The 17,293-nt window shown below is 29.7% G+C and overlaps 2 protein-coding genes across 3 annotated transcripts; both read left to right on the top strand.

Moving 5' to 3' along the window:
- The first annotated feature begins 724 nt into the window (after positions 1-724).
- LOC107438907 (uncharacterized) lies at positions 725-13,856 on the top strand. Of its 2 annotated transcripts, none has more exons than XM_087151013.1 (3): positions 725-2,820; positions 5,692-6,519; positions 12,074-13,856. In XM_087151013.1, exons 1-3 carry the CDS (start codon positions 2,309-2,311, stop codon positions 12,090-12,092), a joined length of 1,359 nt encoding a protein of 452 aa, XP_087007139.1. In that variant the 5' UTR covers positions 725-2,308; the 3' UTR covers positions 12,093-13,856. The 2 variants fall into 2 exon arrangements, with proteins under 2 accessions (XP_087007139.1, XP_087007140.1); XM_087151014.1 differs by having other exon boundaries at positions 5,692-6,523; positions 12,074-13,855.
- Positions 12,274-13,125, top strand: LOC107454866 (speckle-type POZ protein-like). The gene has a single exon (XM_043055674.3). The coding sequence runs from the start codon at positions 12,274-12,276 to the stop codon at positions 13,123-13,125; it is 852 nt and encodes a 283-aa protein (XP_042911608.2).
- Positions 13,857-17,293: the final 3,437 nt, after the last annotated feature.

The following is a 17,293-nucleotide window of genomic DNA, read 5'->3' as shown; positions in this document are numbered from 1 at the left end:
AGACAAATGGACTGATCCCAAGGAACTTCAAGAAGAAGCAACCAGTGTGATTGAAAAGAAACAACGTAAAATGAAGGACTACTACGATAAGAAAAAGTGTCGAACCATGACTTTTGAACCGGGAGAAATAGTGGTTGTCCGACGTCCAGCAAAAGCAACGGGAGAACCAACAAAGACTCAGCCAAAGTACAGAGGTCCTCTACTTGTGACTGAAGTCCTCCCCAACGATACGTACAGAGTGACCCAATTGGAAGAAAAAGTGGGAAATAGGTACTATGCAACAACGTCCCACGTGAGTCAACTTAAGGCATGGAGACCACCATTACACGATGATGATGAGGTCTCAGGTAACATATAAATTGGAAACAGGTAATATGAACTTTTTTTTTACTTCTAAGAAAAGAACTTCAGTATTGAACATTTGAGACTTTTCATTTTGGAACAATTAAAAACAAACAAAAAAAAAAAACAGAACTATTAAGCAAGTCAAAAAAGAACTGTAATAGAACTTTAAAATTTTTATTCATTAATATTTCAAAAAAAAAAATAAATAAATGTGTATTAATTATGAAAAAAAAATGTTAATTGTTTATATCTATTATGTAATAATCGATGTATGTATCTTTTGTTAAATAAGTGTCAATTGAGGGCAATTGTATCATCAGGATGCCCGAATATTATAATCTTCCCCTTAACATCCGGCAGGTGGCGCAGCGTCGCAACTGTTGTGTCTGTTTTGTTTTTGCAAATGTAAGAGAGCGTAGAGGTGCGCGCAAATGAGCCTGTGCAATTATGATATCTGTAAATATTTTTGTAAATAAATAATTAATATCATTAAGCTCTTACTTCCTCTTCCCCCCCAACCGAGCTACTCGACACCTGAACAAATGAAAGGGGATTACAACATAATTGATGTCTGATAATTTTTAAGTTTAGTGTTTCAGTTGAACAAATACAAATTTAATTTTCATCTACATTTTTTAAAGCCTTTGATGTGTATCACATGTTATTATCATGTAAAACATGATGTTATGAAAAGACCACCCTTATTATAAATTTTTATAAACCTTGTCAAAAATAAAGATATAAATCTACTTCAGCGGATGTAGTAAATTAAAATTTAAAAGGGAAAAAAGAAGCATATAAATTTAAAAAATATCTAATGCAATATATTGATATAATCTTTATAATAATAGTAATAATAACAGGCCTGTTTAATTGCCAGGTGAATGTTGAAGTTTTTAATTTATAAAGTTATTTAATTTAGTAAAAAATCGTTAATCGCCTTTTTACACTCGCCTTCCTCAACAGTGATTTGTTTGTTTACGATTGTTAAAATTCTAACGTGTGACCTCTATCTGTTCGTTTTCGCGTTCACTTGAAACAAAATTTCTTTAAATGCATATTAAGAGCGGTCATTCCGAATTTCCTGCATATTATTAAATTTAGCAATCAAATACATTAATGTTGTAACTTTGCGTATAAAAGGTATTTAAAATAATAGAAGATCGTTACTTTCAGTGACTTTTATTAAATTAATTTTTTAAAAAAGTGTTAAATTATTTGAGTTGGAAAGCTCGAGGCTCTATAAATGTTTACAATAAATAGAAATTACAATAAATAGAAAAAGTATGTGACCATCGTTTCTAGCACTTCATCATAAGTCGATTTAACGTTTGCCTTGACAAAAAAATGCAAAATTTATTTAAATGTTTAATAATTAAGTGCTTAAAAATTGTTTTTAACAATAACAAGAATAGACGGTACATATTTCTTAAAAAAGGAAAATTGTGAAAGAATTCTGATATAATATAAATGAATATTATTACGGAATTGCTATGAAAAATTAAAAAGAATTATTATAAAATCTATCTGATAAGATTGTGTTTCGTTGCACATTCAATAAAAAAAAGCGCGTTTTCTGTTGAAAATTTGACAAGAATTAGTAAGAAAATTTACAATTTTCATCGAATTTTAATGACCCAAGTATTCTTATCCCCCCCCCCCTCAAAAGAAATAATTTAAAAAAATTAAATAAAAACTAAATTTTAAAAAAATTATTAGCGCATTTTAAAAATAAATAATAAATATTATTCTGTATTCAAAACCGTTTTTTTAATTAAAAATCATATATACATAAAAAAATATTATAGTATTAAATCAAAAATTTTCAGTGGCTCTTTAAAAGCGGGAAATTTTGTAAAATTGTAACTTTTGGCTCTTTCATTTCAAAAGGTTGCCGACCCCTGCTCCAGACGAAAGTCCTGATTTTGAAACATTGAAGCAACTTTCGATCGATTTAAAGAGGATGCTAACCCAAGCCATGGATACTGATGTAACGATTCGAGTGGAAGATATCACCATCAAAGCGCATAAAAATATATTATGTGCCAGATCACAAGTGTTTTGCAGCATGTTCGAACATTCCACTATAGAAGCCGCGAAAAATGAGATTGAAGTGACGGATATTCCAGCTTCTGTTATGAAAAAACTCGTCAACTACATATACTCTGGTGAAAAAGGTTGCCTTCAATACGAAGACGCGTGTGTGCTTTACTACGCAGCTGACAAGTATGAGATTTTGTATCTTAGGGAAGATTGTATGAAAGATCTCTTATGCCTACTTGATGTGAGCAACGCCTGTTCAATGCTTAGTCTGGCATACCGCCACAGTGATGATGCTTTCAAAGAACAAATAATGAACTTCATTTTTGAGAATTTTAATTCTATTGTTAATACAGCAGCATGGATTGAATTAACAGATAAAGATACAAAACTAACAGCTCTTTTAATGCGTAATTGTGCTGGAGCTTTGACTAAGTAGGTCTGTTTTTAGTTTAATTTTCTCACGATGTTGTTATTTAATTTGAGAATTTACATTTAGAAAACTTCAAACATGAATATCATTATTATTAAGATTTATTTGACCAAAGTTTAACTGTGTAAAGTAAAAGGCATGTAAATGTTAAATATTGTAATATCATTATATGAGATACTATTTGTTTTATACTTAGATTATAAAGGCTTAAGACAATATGGTGATAAGTTACGTTTTTTCTGAAAATGTCATTTTTACATCAAACGTTTTCGTGTTTCATAGTACTATGTCTAAATAGGTACTTCAAAATTTTCGCAAGTTTTTCTTTATAAAAAATAATAAAACCCAAAATTTTCTTAGAGCTTTTTTAGAAGTTGTGTTGTTTTTCTTTAATAACTCTCCCCTTAACAATTTAGAAATGTAGCTCTTATGCCCTTTATAAAAGAAACAACGGCTATTTCAAGTATAAAGAAATTATATTATTTTTTATTAGTTTGAACTGTGTAATAAATATATAATAATAAGTTTTTAATTTAACTAATTATGAAATCTCATTGATCGTTTATTTTAAATGTTGTCATTCGGGGAGTTTTAATACTCTGAGACAAAGTTTCTTTCTTCTTGTTTTGTCTTTTGTATCTCTGTCTTTGTTTCCAGATAAATACTTAACGATTTTCGGGAATTTATGTTGGAATGCAAATAAAGGTCCTGTCAATAAAAACAATTTTTTATTACACTACGTACTTCCATTGTTAAATCACAAACTTTCGATTTTGTCTGAATATTCTCTTTTTGTATTTAATATGAAACAAAATGTATAATATCATATCAACACTTTGATGGAGGTAGAACACCAGTGTTCCTTACATATAACGCTTTTTCTAACTCTCTGATTATAAGAAAAATATATTTGCTCTTTTTAATTTGTAAGAAACAGTCCAACGTCACTCGAAAACACTGCCCGGAATTTCATTTATATTAAAATATGAAATCCAAAAAAGTAGTTTTTTATTCATATTGAAGAAACTTTATCAATAATTTATTTTATAAATAAAAGAAATTTAAATAATGAAGAGCTGTTTCCTTTAAATATAAATAAGTACAAATTTGAAAAATTGTTTAGAAGATTTTAGACTTAACGCAGGAAAAGAAAAATGTGTTTTATGCTGTATTTCATTACTAAAAATCATTAAAATACTTAGTATAATATTTTTCACTTATTTTGATCTAAATTGATTCAAAATAATCAAAAGAAAGTATGAAAAATATTTTTAATAAATATTCTGAGTCAAAGAGTTTTGAAAAGTAATTTATTATATACATGCTAAAGAATTATTTTTAGTATAGAATTTGATTCTATAAATATGGCAGAATATAATATTTATCTTTAGACGTGTGGTAGTTGTTTTCCCAAAAAAGATTTTTTGCTTCTAAACACATAGACGAAACAAAAATCTAAATTCTTATTTTTCATTTTGGCGCAAATACAACAGATAAAAAGTATATGTTATTTTGCCTCAAATTATCACGGGTAGACCGGATGAAAAAGCAATAATTGTTTATAAAAACAATCGTCATTAAATAGACAAGAAATACTGCAAGATCCTGCAATATTTAAAGGCGTTGTAACCAGATATAATAATAATAAATGAAGGATAAAAAGAACATTGATAACTAAATTATCAAACAGTAAGCAAAGAATAAATCTGTGTATATCGTAAATTGAAAGCATTATTAAAAATGTTTATCTCACGCTCTTATAATATATATATATATATATATATATATATATATATAATATATATATATATATATATATATATATGTATATATATATATATATATATATATATATATATATATATATATATATATATATATATATATATAATATATATATATATATATATATATATATATATATATATATATATATATATAATATATATATATATATATATGCAAATCAAATACTTATCGAAGCCTGTTCTGAAATATTGTGTAAACATTTGAAAAATAGTTCAGTTAAATATCGTATATTTATTATATTTTCGTATCATATTGTTGATTAAATATCAACATATATTTGAGCAGCTATTACAGATTTTTTTTGTTAATATGAAAACCTTCTAATGCTTGCAAGGCATAATTTAAATGTTGTCCTTATACACCAAATTGCATCATATTTCCTGACTTACAATTTCATTAAATTGCTCAATCTATATTGCATTTTCCAACCTACTGATACACGCATCTTATCTTTCTGATACTCAAACAAAATACGTATATTTTAATTTGTTAAAATGATATCAAAATTTACCTCTTGTGAAAGAATTGATAGCGTTATCAGTTATTATTAAACAACATTCACTTTTGACTCGACGCTCAGCGGTGGTTGAGAAGTGGATGATTTCTGTGAATGTAAAAAGAAACGTGGGTTGAAAGCTCAAAAACAGAGAATCGAATCATTTTACCTGAAGTATTCAAATTAAGATGGAATTAAATCATGGTGAAGCGAAGTCCTATTTTAGAACTTCGAAGAATGGTGCATTTTCTTTTCAATGGGAAATCCGGAATATTAGTAAATTACGACAAGGTATTCCTATTTATAGTCCAGAATTTTATTATAAAGACAACAGCTACCCTTTGTTCTTGAAGCTTAACAATGCGTACTTAAGAAGAACTTATTTTCTCATATTAGATCTACACAGCAATTCTAATGATAAAATTGATTTCAAATTTGCAATCACTGTATCTCAAAACCATGGAATATGTTATGCAAATAGCGGTAATTTTTCTTCTTTTTCGAAATTTCGACCTGTGTGTCTGCTACCAAACATAGAACTACTACCAATTAACTTCTTTCATTTTAGAGTTAACATCACCTGTACTATTGAAGTAGCTGTATTAGAAGTTGAGAGTCATGCAAAGACTGCAACAAGCATATATCCCAGCCTCAAAAGTTCAGAATCCCAAAGCGATCAACAAAGCTCTTCAAATCAGATCCATAATAATTCTGGAAAAGCAGACCGGAAGGAAGAACAGGCCAACTCACACTTGAAGCAAAAGAAAGTTGATGAATCCATAGTGAAAATTGCAGAGCGAACTCAATCCTCCCGAATGGAAAATACTCCAGACGATAGTCCTGATCTTGAAACATTGAAGCAACTTTCGATCGACTTTAAAAGGATGCTTACCCAAGACATGAATACTGATGTTACGATTCGAGTCGAAGATATCACCATCAAAACGCATAAAACAATATTATGTGCAAGATCACCAGTGTTTTGCCGTATGTTCGAACATTCCACTGTAGAAGCCGCGAACAATGAGATTGAAGTAACGGATATCCAGGCTTCTGTTATGAAAAAACTCATCAACTACTTGTACTGTGGTGAAAAAGGTCGCCTTCAATACGAAGAAGCATGTGAGCTTTACTACGCAGCTGACAAGTATGAGATTTTGTGTCTTAAAGAAGCTTGTATGAAAGATCTCTTATCTTTACTTGATGTGAACAACGCCTGTCCAATGCTTAGTCTGGCATGTCATCACAGTGATGATGCTTTCAAAGAGCGAATAATGGTCTTTATTTTTAAGAATTTTAATTCTATTGTCAATACAGACTCGTTTGTTGAATTAACAGATAAAAACACAAAACTAGCTGCTCTTTTGATGCGTTATTATGCTGGAGCTTTGACTAAGTAGGTATGTAAAATAAAATTCGATCATGTTTTTGCTTTAATTATCTTCCGATATTGTTATTTGATTTGAGAACTTACTTTAAGAAAACTTCAGACATATATACCATTATTGTTAAGATTAAGTATTTTGTCAAAGTTTAACTGTGTGAAATTAAAGGCATATGAATGTTAAATTTTTTAATATTATTCTTTGAGTCACTATTTGTTTTTTACTTAAATTAAAAAGGGTTAAGACAATATGGTGATACGATATAATTTCTTTGAAAATGTCATTTTTACATCAAAGTTTTCTTTTTTCAAATTACTATCTCTAGACAGGTGTTTTAAAATTTTCAGAATTTTTGCTGGGTAAAAAAAAAAAAAATAGTAATAAACACCCAAAATTTTCTTAGTTCCTCTTTAGAAGTTGGGGTGTTTTTCCCCCAAAATTCTCCCCTTAACAATTTAAAAATGTGGCTCCTATGCTCTTTATAAAAGAAACAACTGCTAATTCAGATGTTAAATAAAATTCTATGATATTTTATCAGTTTGAATTGTGTAATAAACATATAATAAGTTTTTAATGCATTTAAATATCAGCTCTTATTGATTGTTTATTTTAAATGTTGCCATTCAGAGAGTTTTAATACTCTGAGACAAAGTATTTTTTTTTCCTTGTTTTGACTTTTGTGTCTCTGTCTTTGTTTCCAGATAACTACTTAACGATTTTCTGGAATTTCCTTTGTAATCTAAATAAAGGTCCTGACAATGAAAACAATTTTTGATTACAATACTTACTTCCATTGTTATATCACAAACTGTCGATTTTTTCTGAATATTCTCTTTTTGCATTTAAATTGAAGCAATTACTACTAAGTATCTTAATATGTTCCTTGTTGCCGAAACTTCTGCTTTTGTATGGATATTTACTTTTCATACTTAAATTGAAACAAAATGTATAATTTCGTATTAACACTTCGACAGAGATGGAACACCAGTGTTCCTTACATATAACGCTTTTCCTACCGCTCTAATTATAAGAAAAATGCATTTTTTTATTTTTAATTCGTAAGAAACAGTCCAGCGTTACTCAAAAAATTTGTCAGGATTATATTTATACTAAAATATAAAATCCAAAAAAGTGGCTAGAAAAAAAAAATTTCATTCATATTCAAAAAATTTATCAATAATTTATTTAATAAAAGAAAGAAATTTCAATAATGAATAGCTGTTTCTCTTAAATATAAATAAGTACAAATTTGAAGAACTGTTTAGAAGTGAGTCACGTTTGGAAAATTTTAGCCTTAACGCAGGAAAAGACAAATGTGTTTTGTGCTGTATTTCGTGACTAAAAATCATTAATATACTAGGTATAAAATTTTTCACTTTTTTTTATCTAAATTGATTCAAAATAATGAAGAAAGTATGAAAAATAAAGGCTAAAGGGTTTTAAAAGTAATTTATTATATTACTATATATGCAAAGCTATAGAATTATTTTTAGTAATATAATTTGATTCTATATCTATGGCAGAAAATAATATTTATCTTTAGACATGTGGTAGTTGTTTTCACCCAAAAGAATTTTTTTTTTCTAAATACATAGGTAAAACAAAAATCTAAATTCTTAATTTTTATTTTGGCGCAAATTCGACAGATAAAAAGAACAAGTGATTTTTGCCTCAAATTATCACGGGTTGTCTGGATTAAATATCAGTATTTGTTTATAAAAACAATCATCGTTAAATAGACAGGCAATACTGCAAGATCCCACAAACTTTGAAGGCGTTGTAACTTGATATAATAATAGAAAATAAAATATGATAAAAAAGGAATAAAAAAAGCTGCATTGTAAGTGATAAAGAGTATTGATAACTAAACATTGATAAGCAGAGTAATAAAGAATGAACCTGTGTATATCGAAAATTCAAAGCATTATTTCACTTTATCTTATGGTTGCTGTTTTCTGCGTCGTTATATGCTATCGGTAAGTATTGTTTCCGCCTGCATAGATTTTATTCTTTCAGTTCAGAAACATTATTTTGTTTTTTAAAAATATTAAGTTCGTAAATATTTGTCAGAACAGTGGAATATTTTAAAAGTTATTCCAAAAATGCAATGTTTCATTAAAAAAGAATTGTAGTTATTCATTGATGATTTACATCTAAGTTTGCAAAATATCAGAAATTATAAAGATTAAAATTATAGACTCATTTTTGTGCCATAAAAAAACGGTAGCAATTAGTAGAAAATTGGAAAATGTTTTTAAATTTTGATTTGGCCTCAATACAGGAATTACAAGTTTACAGCTTATGCAGGAATTATAAGTTTATAGCTTATGAGGTGAGCTTTAACCACCATCTTGAATTTACTAAGAGGAGAAGAGGTGGAACAGGGGAAAGTGTTTCTCCAGTGTGAATTTTTACGCTGAGTTGGATGACACCAAAAACTTATATCTCTATGAATAATAGTTTGAAAGTTAGAGGAAATTGTTGCTGTTGTTGTTAATTTACGTCACACTAGAGCTGCACAATGGGTTATTGGCGACGGTCTGGGAAACATCTCGGAGGATGATCTGAAGACATGCCATCACAATTTTGATCCTCTGCGGAGGGGATGGCACCCCTGCTTCGGTTGCCCGACGACCTGCACGCCAAGTCGAGCACTTTACGGTAGCACAGTTTAACGAGGACCAATATCGCACACCCTCGGTCCCTACGCAGACTGATCCAAGTGGTCACCCACCCGCACACTGATCGTAGCCAGTGATGCTTGACTTCGGTGATCTGCTGGGAACCGTGTCTTAACGATTAGTCCACTGCGGGACTAGAGGAAATTGAGTAAGGAAGTATAAAAATTACAATATTAGATTAAAATAAGCTTACCTGACAGTAATTCTTATCTGGGAAAGTTAGGCATTCTTTCCAATTATAATTTCTACACCTCATAAAATAAAATCAAAACAAAGTTGATTAGTTCAAAGCTTTTAGAGTTCTGAAGTATAAAAAGTAAAATTTTTGAATAAGCCTTTTTGAGTTTTAGATTGGATATAAAGACAAGCGAAATATTGGATATGGTATTATTTTAGGTACAATTGAATGAGTTCTAAACCAAGCCGATAGCTTATTAGGTGATAAAATATTAGGGTTTCTACATTATAATTTTTAGCCTATACTTATTTACGCATAAATAACCTTACAAGTTCGAAACTATTAAATCTGTCAACTTAATTTTGATTTCGTTAAATTAAGCATAAATCATAAAATAACAAAGAATGTCCCTCTTGTCTACATACCCATACTAGATGCTTATACAAGTACATGTACAAAAATTGTACTTTTAAAGAAAATGATCCTCATAAGTCTTTAACTTAGCAAGTGGTTCTATCGATTTCTTGTGACAAATACATAACAGATTAAAAGAAACGTAAAAAAAAAAATAAAAAATCTTGATTGAAATGTTACAAAAAAGTTGGTGCAAAAACTTTCTGCATATACTATTTGTAAGCTTCCGCCGTGCATGTGCAACCCGTGACTTTGGCATGCTCTGTTAAATATTTGTAGTAAAAAAAAATTTAGAATTGTAAACCTTATAGGTTTCAAGCTGTTTAATTTTAAACGTCAAAATACAAAATTTGAACAAATCGGTCGAACAGTTTTTGTAGTTGCAGTTCATTTCCGTCGCAATAAAGCTGCACAATGGGCTAATGGCGGCGGTCTGGGAAGCATCCCTGAGGATGATCCGAAGACATGCCATCACAATTTTGATGCTCTGCAGAGGGGATGGCATCCCCGCTTCGGTAGCCCGACGTCCTGCATGCGAAGTCGTGCACTTTACGAGGACCAATACCGCACACCCTCGGTCCTTACAAAGACTGATCCAAGTGGTCACGCATCCTCACACTGACCACAGCCAGTGATGCTTGACTTCGGAGATCTGCTGGGAACCGTATCTTAACGATCAGTCCACTGCGGGACAACAATTTTTGAGAAATATGAAATACATTTTCTTCTTTAATTTTTTATGAATTTATATATTTTGTTTAAATTTTGAATTTGACATTCAAAATTACTAAGTTTGAAAAGCTGTAATAATTTGCGTGTCTTGCATTTTAAAATTTTTCGTGTAGCAATAAATAGAAAGAATAAAAAATTCTAAATGATTGATAAAAGCAATTTTTTCATGGAGATTTTTTTGTGTACATACGAGTGTTATAAGTGATGCTGAATTGTACAAATTGCCCTATTAAGCTATGACTAAAAATGCATAAACTGAATTTAACATTTAGGAGCTGGCAACTCTCCTGACTGAATTTTTATCTCCTGACTATATTTTTATCTTGCAGATAACTTTCTTTATCATGGGATCCTTCAATATAGCCCGCCCTTGGTCATGCATATATTTTAAAATTAGCTGCAAAATTGGTATTTATATAACATTTAATACAGTTAAGTTTTATTGAATGAATACCATGGGCGAGCTGAATATTTGCTGCCCGGGTATGCTGTAAATTTATTTGCCCAATATTTAAAAAATGCACTCTACCACTTTTTATAATCTGTTTGTTTTATTTGTATCCCAAGGATCCTATTATAGCACCGAAGTCGAGCATCATTGGCTGGCTGCGGTCAGTGTGCGGGTGGGTGACCACTTTGATTAGTCTGCAAAGAGATATAGGGTTTGTGGTATCAGTCCTCGTTAAACTGATCTACCCTGAAGTACTCGACTTCACGCAGGTCGTTGGGCTACCGAAGCAGGGGAGCCAGCCCCTCTGCAGAGGACCAAAATTGCGATGGCATCTCTTCAAATCATTCTCAGGGATGTTGAGACCATCGCCAATAGCCAATTGTGCAGATTTAGGTGACTTAAACCAACAACAACTTATTCGTGTTATTCGAGAAATTAACTTAAATTTTAAATTGATATTTGTTAAATTGAGAAATATAAATATTAATAAAATTAAATTCTATCTCTCTTTTACTTTTTTGGTGCACGTTCCATCATTAAGCATATATATAGGTCTTGATGTTGACATAACTGTGTTTGAAGGGATTAGTGATATTTACATTAAAAAGGAAGACTTATTTATTTACTTAACATACAGATTCTCTTTAGATATCCCCTTTGACATAGATTAATATATATTTAATTTAATTTGAAGTCCTAAACAGAAGTGAATTTAAAATAATATACACATTAGGGGTCACAAATTTATATTTATGCCAGGAGAAATTAATAACCCTATGACAACTTGACTATTCATTAACAAGAGAAGAGAAGTCAAAAACAAATAAAAATCTGCTCCTTATAAATTGCCTGTGAAAATTGAGATGAAGTAAAATACGATTGTTAGAAACAACTCCAAGCTATAACAGACTGAAATTTTTAACCTCACCTGTTTCAAAAACAATTTGAAAGTTTCTGAGACCATTTTTGTTGTTATCCTCGCTGAAATATCCATTTTGTATTTTTTTTTTTTTTTAAATTTCTCTTTTGACAAGCATTCTAGGATATATATTACATTTGGTGATTATAAAACATTCAGAAAATATATATATAATTTTTTTTTGTTTCAGTAACAATGTCCAAGTGTAAGAAAGTATGCCATATAAGGACACAAATTCCGATAAGCACCTACACTTTCAAGTGGTCCATAGAACACTTTTCAAAACTTTTGCTGGAAAAAGAAATCATAAGTCCTGATTTCTATCCTTGCTGTTCTGAGGTTAGGTGGTATTCTTATATGAGAAAGTCTTCATCACATTTAATTTGGATCATGTGCAATCCTACAAAGCAAAAGGTATCTGTAGAACACACAATTTCTATTGTGGACTCTAGCGGAAAAGTATGGTATAAAAAGATACTTCATCAGACATATGAGAAATATGAACAATGTGCACTGATTGACCAATACGATAAAATAAATACTAACGATATATATAATCTGACAAAAGATATTGTGACATTTTCTTGTTCCATGACATTTTCAGGACACAATATCGAGACGCAAACCTTTGAGCTGATATCGGAAGGTGCGGATGACAGTAAAAATCTCGTAAAATTGTCTAGCGATTTGAAAACCATGTATGGCGTTTCTCTGTACACCGATGTGTGCTTGCGCATCGGCGCTGACTCTTTGCGAGTGCACAAAGCAATTATATGTGGACGATCCCCAGTGTTTGCAAAAATGTTCGAACACAAGCTAGAGGAAAAGGAAACCAACGTTATAGAAATAGTGGACTTAAAAATGCAAGTTCTTAAAGACTTGATTTCATTCCTGTACACAGCGTTTGTACCAAATGAGGATTTTCATTCTGTTCTAGCTTTGTACTACGCTGCTGATAAATATGATGTTTCAGATCTCCGCAAGTTTTGCGGGGAAATTCTCTTATCCAAGTTAACCATTGACAATGCTTGCCTAGCATTGGCACTCGCTGAACGCCACTCTGACCAAACGTTGAAGGATTCTGTCATGACCTTTATGGATATCAATCTGGAGCCAATTTTGGTGACAGATGAGTGGACAAATCTCATCTCAGAGGATACTAAGCTTGCGGCGGAAGTGATGCGAACTCGTTCGCAAAACAAAATTGATGTTGAGACAAATGTTAATGAAATTGATCAGTAAATGTTACTGAAATAGCTGAGATATATGACAATGAGATATCAAGCAGGGTCTCTGACTTTGCCTGACAGGGGGTCAAGTCTCCTCCGATAAGGGGGCTCAAAAAAGTTAATTCAAAATAGTTAAGTTGAAACGGGTTTTATACTTAAAACTTTTTTTCACTTAATTTTTTTCAAGTCTGTTTCTAAGAAGCCAGAATCACTAGTTTTGATACCTTAATGTGCAGATTCATTTTAATGTAAATTTCAATTGTATTTTTTTATGTTATCGATGTATCTTGTACTGTATGGTGCAATTTACCAAACATTGTAAGCTTAAAAATTATTTCCGAAATAAAGTGAAATTGTTGTCGCAGTCAAAACTCTTTCAGAAAATAATAACTTAAAGATTACTCGTATAACATAAAAATTAGTCGATAATAAAAATTTGAAATTTCACGTACATTTAACGAAACAGTTAAAAAACAATATGAAGTGAAAAAGTTGTTTTTTTATGCATCGATTAGCTTCTGAATCATTTCGGTGTTAAATTCAATTTCACTTAATAGATCATTTTTGCAAATAAAGTTATAAGTACATTTTTTGCAACCACATAAATTATCTAAAGATATCGTGCCCTATTTTGTATAAACTTCGAAATGCTTATGCCTTTTAAATTGTCAAGTTCGATTTTCTTTTATCCTAATTATTATAATGTAATTTCATAGTGTAATTTCACGGACAAAAAAAAAATTATTATTTCAATCAGGGCTATCGATTTTAACATATATTGTAAATAAATTAAGATAGACTTTTAAAAATTTCTTCTCATGATTCTTTTTTTCTTTTTTTTTGGAATCTGGATATATCAAGCTTTTACTGTATTTAAAATGAAATAAAGAATATGAAATGAAATTTTGGTTTAAAGAATAAATATTTGCACCTATGGAAAGTGCATTAAAATTACGCTAAACTATTTATTATGCATGTTGCAAAAATTTCCAAGGAAAAAAAATTACAATTTTTAACTTTTTGCGTTTTTTATTATCTTTATTTTTAATTGAGTATTTTTAATTCAATGCTTTTTTTTTTAAGTTTCAAAGCATATTAAGTTGAATATGTATTAATCGTCAATCTACTAATGTAGAAGAAAGACAAGGGGAATAAACTTTGCAATGTACATTTTAAAAAAAAAAAAATTAATTCTAATATGTGGATTGTTTCTTTTTCATTTCATACAAAATTCTTGCCAAATAATTAAAAAAAATTACATTTTACCAAATATAAGTAAACAAATAATAACAAAAAATTTATTAAAATTAAATTTATTGGAAAATTTTACAGAAATACCAACTTGCTCCGGACAGCACATAAATAGTTTAAAGTGGTAGTTTATCAATTGTGATTCTTGGTTTTATAAATTCAATTTAGTAGAATTTTTATCCACCACTATTTCTAAATAATTCGTAGGCTTACATAATTCACCACTTTATAGCAGTTACGTCTTTCTTATACCTTTTAAAAAACGAGCAAAACTAGTCAAATATTTGCAAGATTTAGTTGTAGTTAAATACCGTTTATTTTAATAATTTTGGCCTGTCCGGAGCAGTTGGCATCTCTGCACTTAAAGTATTTACTTTATATTAGTTCTGGTATTAATTCATGCTGATGATTTTTTGCCGTAGTTTTGCAAATTTGAACCGAACTTACAAAACAAAGGAAATCCTTGGTTAAGTCTTACGACAAATTCACTTTCATGGAGGAAAACAAAATTGAAACAAGCTCACATTTGCTTTACATTAGTAGAAAAAAACATGAAAATACTCCATGGTTAGCATGAGGGCAAGATCATGCGCAAACACGACATGATACCTCTTCCACTTGAGGTATTGTATCTTACTGTAACTTGAGGTATTGTATCCACTTGAGTTATTGTAACTGTTGTCAGAGCAAACAGAGAGCAGTTTACGAATTAGCATGGAAATTCGAATCCGAGTCTCATCAATAGGAAGAGAAATCACTTATCATAAATCACTAATCATCAATAGGAAGTGAAATCACTTATCATATAAGCCATATCGGCTCTAGAATTTTTGTATCTTAAATATGAATGTTTTGTAGGTATCATAATATCCGACTTCTCACAATATGAATCTGGATATATCAAGCTTTTACTGTATTTAAAATGAAATAAGGAATATGAAATGAAATTTTGGTTTAAAGAATAAATATTTGCACCTATGGAAAGTGTATTAAAATTACGCTAAACTAGTTATTATGTATGTTGCAAACATTTCCAAGGCAAAAAATTAAAATTTTTTATCTTTTCGCGTTTTTTATCTTTATTTTTAATTGAGTATTTTTAAAATAATTCAATGCTTTTTTTTTTTTTTTTTTTTTTTTTGAAGTTATACTTCTTATGCGACTTCCAACAAGGTTGCGTTAAACGTTTAACGCTACATTTTTATTGGCCGGGAATCACGTGGTAGGATCCAGTTTTCCCTCATTCATTTCCATATCGTTTTGGTTCTCACTAGCATAAAAATAATAAAAGTCATAAAAGTATTCGCGATCGCAACGCTCGAGTACGCCGTCTAGCGGGAGCCTGTAAATATCGGACATTAATTTATCACGTTTTCATTTAGTTCCATCAAAGTCATTGACTGAATCAGACGCCATTTTTTAGCAGCAAATAAGAAACAAAATTTCCCTAAGGAAAAGGCCGAAGAACTTGAAAAAAATCTCCAGAATATTAGTAAATCTTTCAGGAACAGAACACGCCAAACATTTGAAGAAAAATTCCTCAATAATTTTTAATTTCTATTATCAACAAACTTGCAACTGATGACTTCCGATTTCGGATACTGTTACAGATGTGTGTATTAAGGTAAAATGCATTTCTTCTGTCTTCAATTCATTACGAATTAAAGTGAAGTCAACATTGCTTTCGTCATTCCAGTGAATAAATATGAATTCAGAACATACAGAATTGTAATAGTTATAGCATGTTCTTCTTCGTTATAGAATAGTATATATTTCTGTATCCATATAATTCGGAAAACAACAATAAAAAATTATACAAGTTACTTGAAATAGTGCCATTTGTGCTGATTCTTAATTAATTTAAATCGTTTTCTTGGTAAGTTTTTTTTAATTTTGAAAGAATAAGTTCAACTAGAATTCAGCTATTCTGTTTTTAGCTACATATTCAAATTCATATCAATTATAAAATTTTGCTGTGTAGTATGTTATCTAAAAGTAATGAAGGTATAAACTATGTATCTATTATTTGAGAATAAAGTTTTCAAACAAGGAACTTATCATTTTGGAATTCTCCGGGAATCATAAATCAGGTAAGTGCAATGATTTTAACAATAAAAAATTTGCTTGTAAATATTTTTTTTTCATTTGATGATGGTTCTCTACAGAATGGTTTTTTACGTCTGATTAAGAACTATAAGAATAATAAAAAAAGAAACAATATGAAAGTTTTTATTTCAATGTTGATAATTCTTAAAATCGTTTTTTTTTTATCCTAAGAATTCTTTATTTTCCGTTTTTTAGTTTATAATTTTTTGATAAAAATTGTTCTCAAAATACTTTTGAAAAATTAAATGGTATAACATTATGTGTTTATGTATACTTCTTGTATATTCCAATGTTTGAAATAATATGATTCAGAAAAGTATGGAATAAAAATTCGGTACTTACGACGTATTAACGCCACCGCCGCTACAGATTTGGCGGTTTTTAAGTGCCGCCAATCTACACTTAAAATTTTTGCGACAGTTCATAAAATAAAACACTTTATTTAAAATCAAAATAGTTAGTTGGATTTCGGTGGAAAATGAGACGATATAGAGTTTAGCATAGATTCAAAACAATCATATCGCCATATGAACTCTGATGAATAAGATTCCAAATGAAATAACATTTCCAAAACGTACGTTTGCCAAGATAAAGTTTTATGTTGTGGAAATTGGTAAATTTTCGTTTTTTCGGTAAAATATTTCCCTCCTGAAAAATTTAAATTGCATCTTGTTTTGTTTTTGGCAAATCCCAAAGACGAATATTCGTAGCACTAAAAATGGCGACAAAAAAGAATTTTTTTTTTTTTTTTTTTTTTTTTTTTTTTTGTTTTGGTTTCGTCAGCATTCTTTATTTTACGTTTCTTAGTTTCTAAATAATGATTT

Source organism: Parasteatoda tepidariorum, chromosome 9 (genome assembly GCF_982258835.1).
Source record: "Parasteatoda tepidariorum strain Cologne lab strain chromosome 9, Ptep-v5.0, whole genome shotgun sequence".
Taxonomy (NCBI): domain Eukaryota; kingdom Metazoa; phylum Arthropoda; class Arachnida; order Araneae; family Theridiidae; genus Parasteatoda; species Parasteatoda tepidariorum.
Note: the sequence above shows the minus strand (reverse complement) of the source record. Positions and strands in the feature narration are given on the sequence as shown.

What these genes read in the sequence shown, in the direction of transcription:
- LOC107438907 (XM_087151013.1), top strand. Translation starts at nt 2,309, where the DNA reads ATGCTAACCCAAGCCATGGATACTGATGTAACGATTCGAGTGGAAGAT. An exon ending in TGTGCTGGAGCTTTGACTAA is followed by an intron (nt 2,821 to 5,691) that starts GTAGGTCTGTTT and finishes CTTTCATTTTAG; the next exon opens with AGTTAACATCACCTGTACTA.
- LOC107454866 (XM_043055674.3), top strand. Translation starts at nt 12,274, where the DNA reads ATGTGCAATCCTACAAAGCAAAAGGTATCTGTAGAACACACAATTTCT.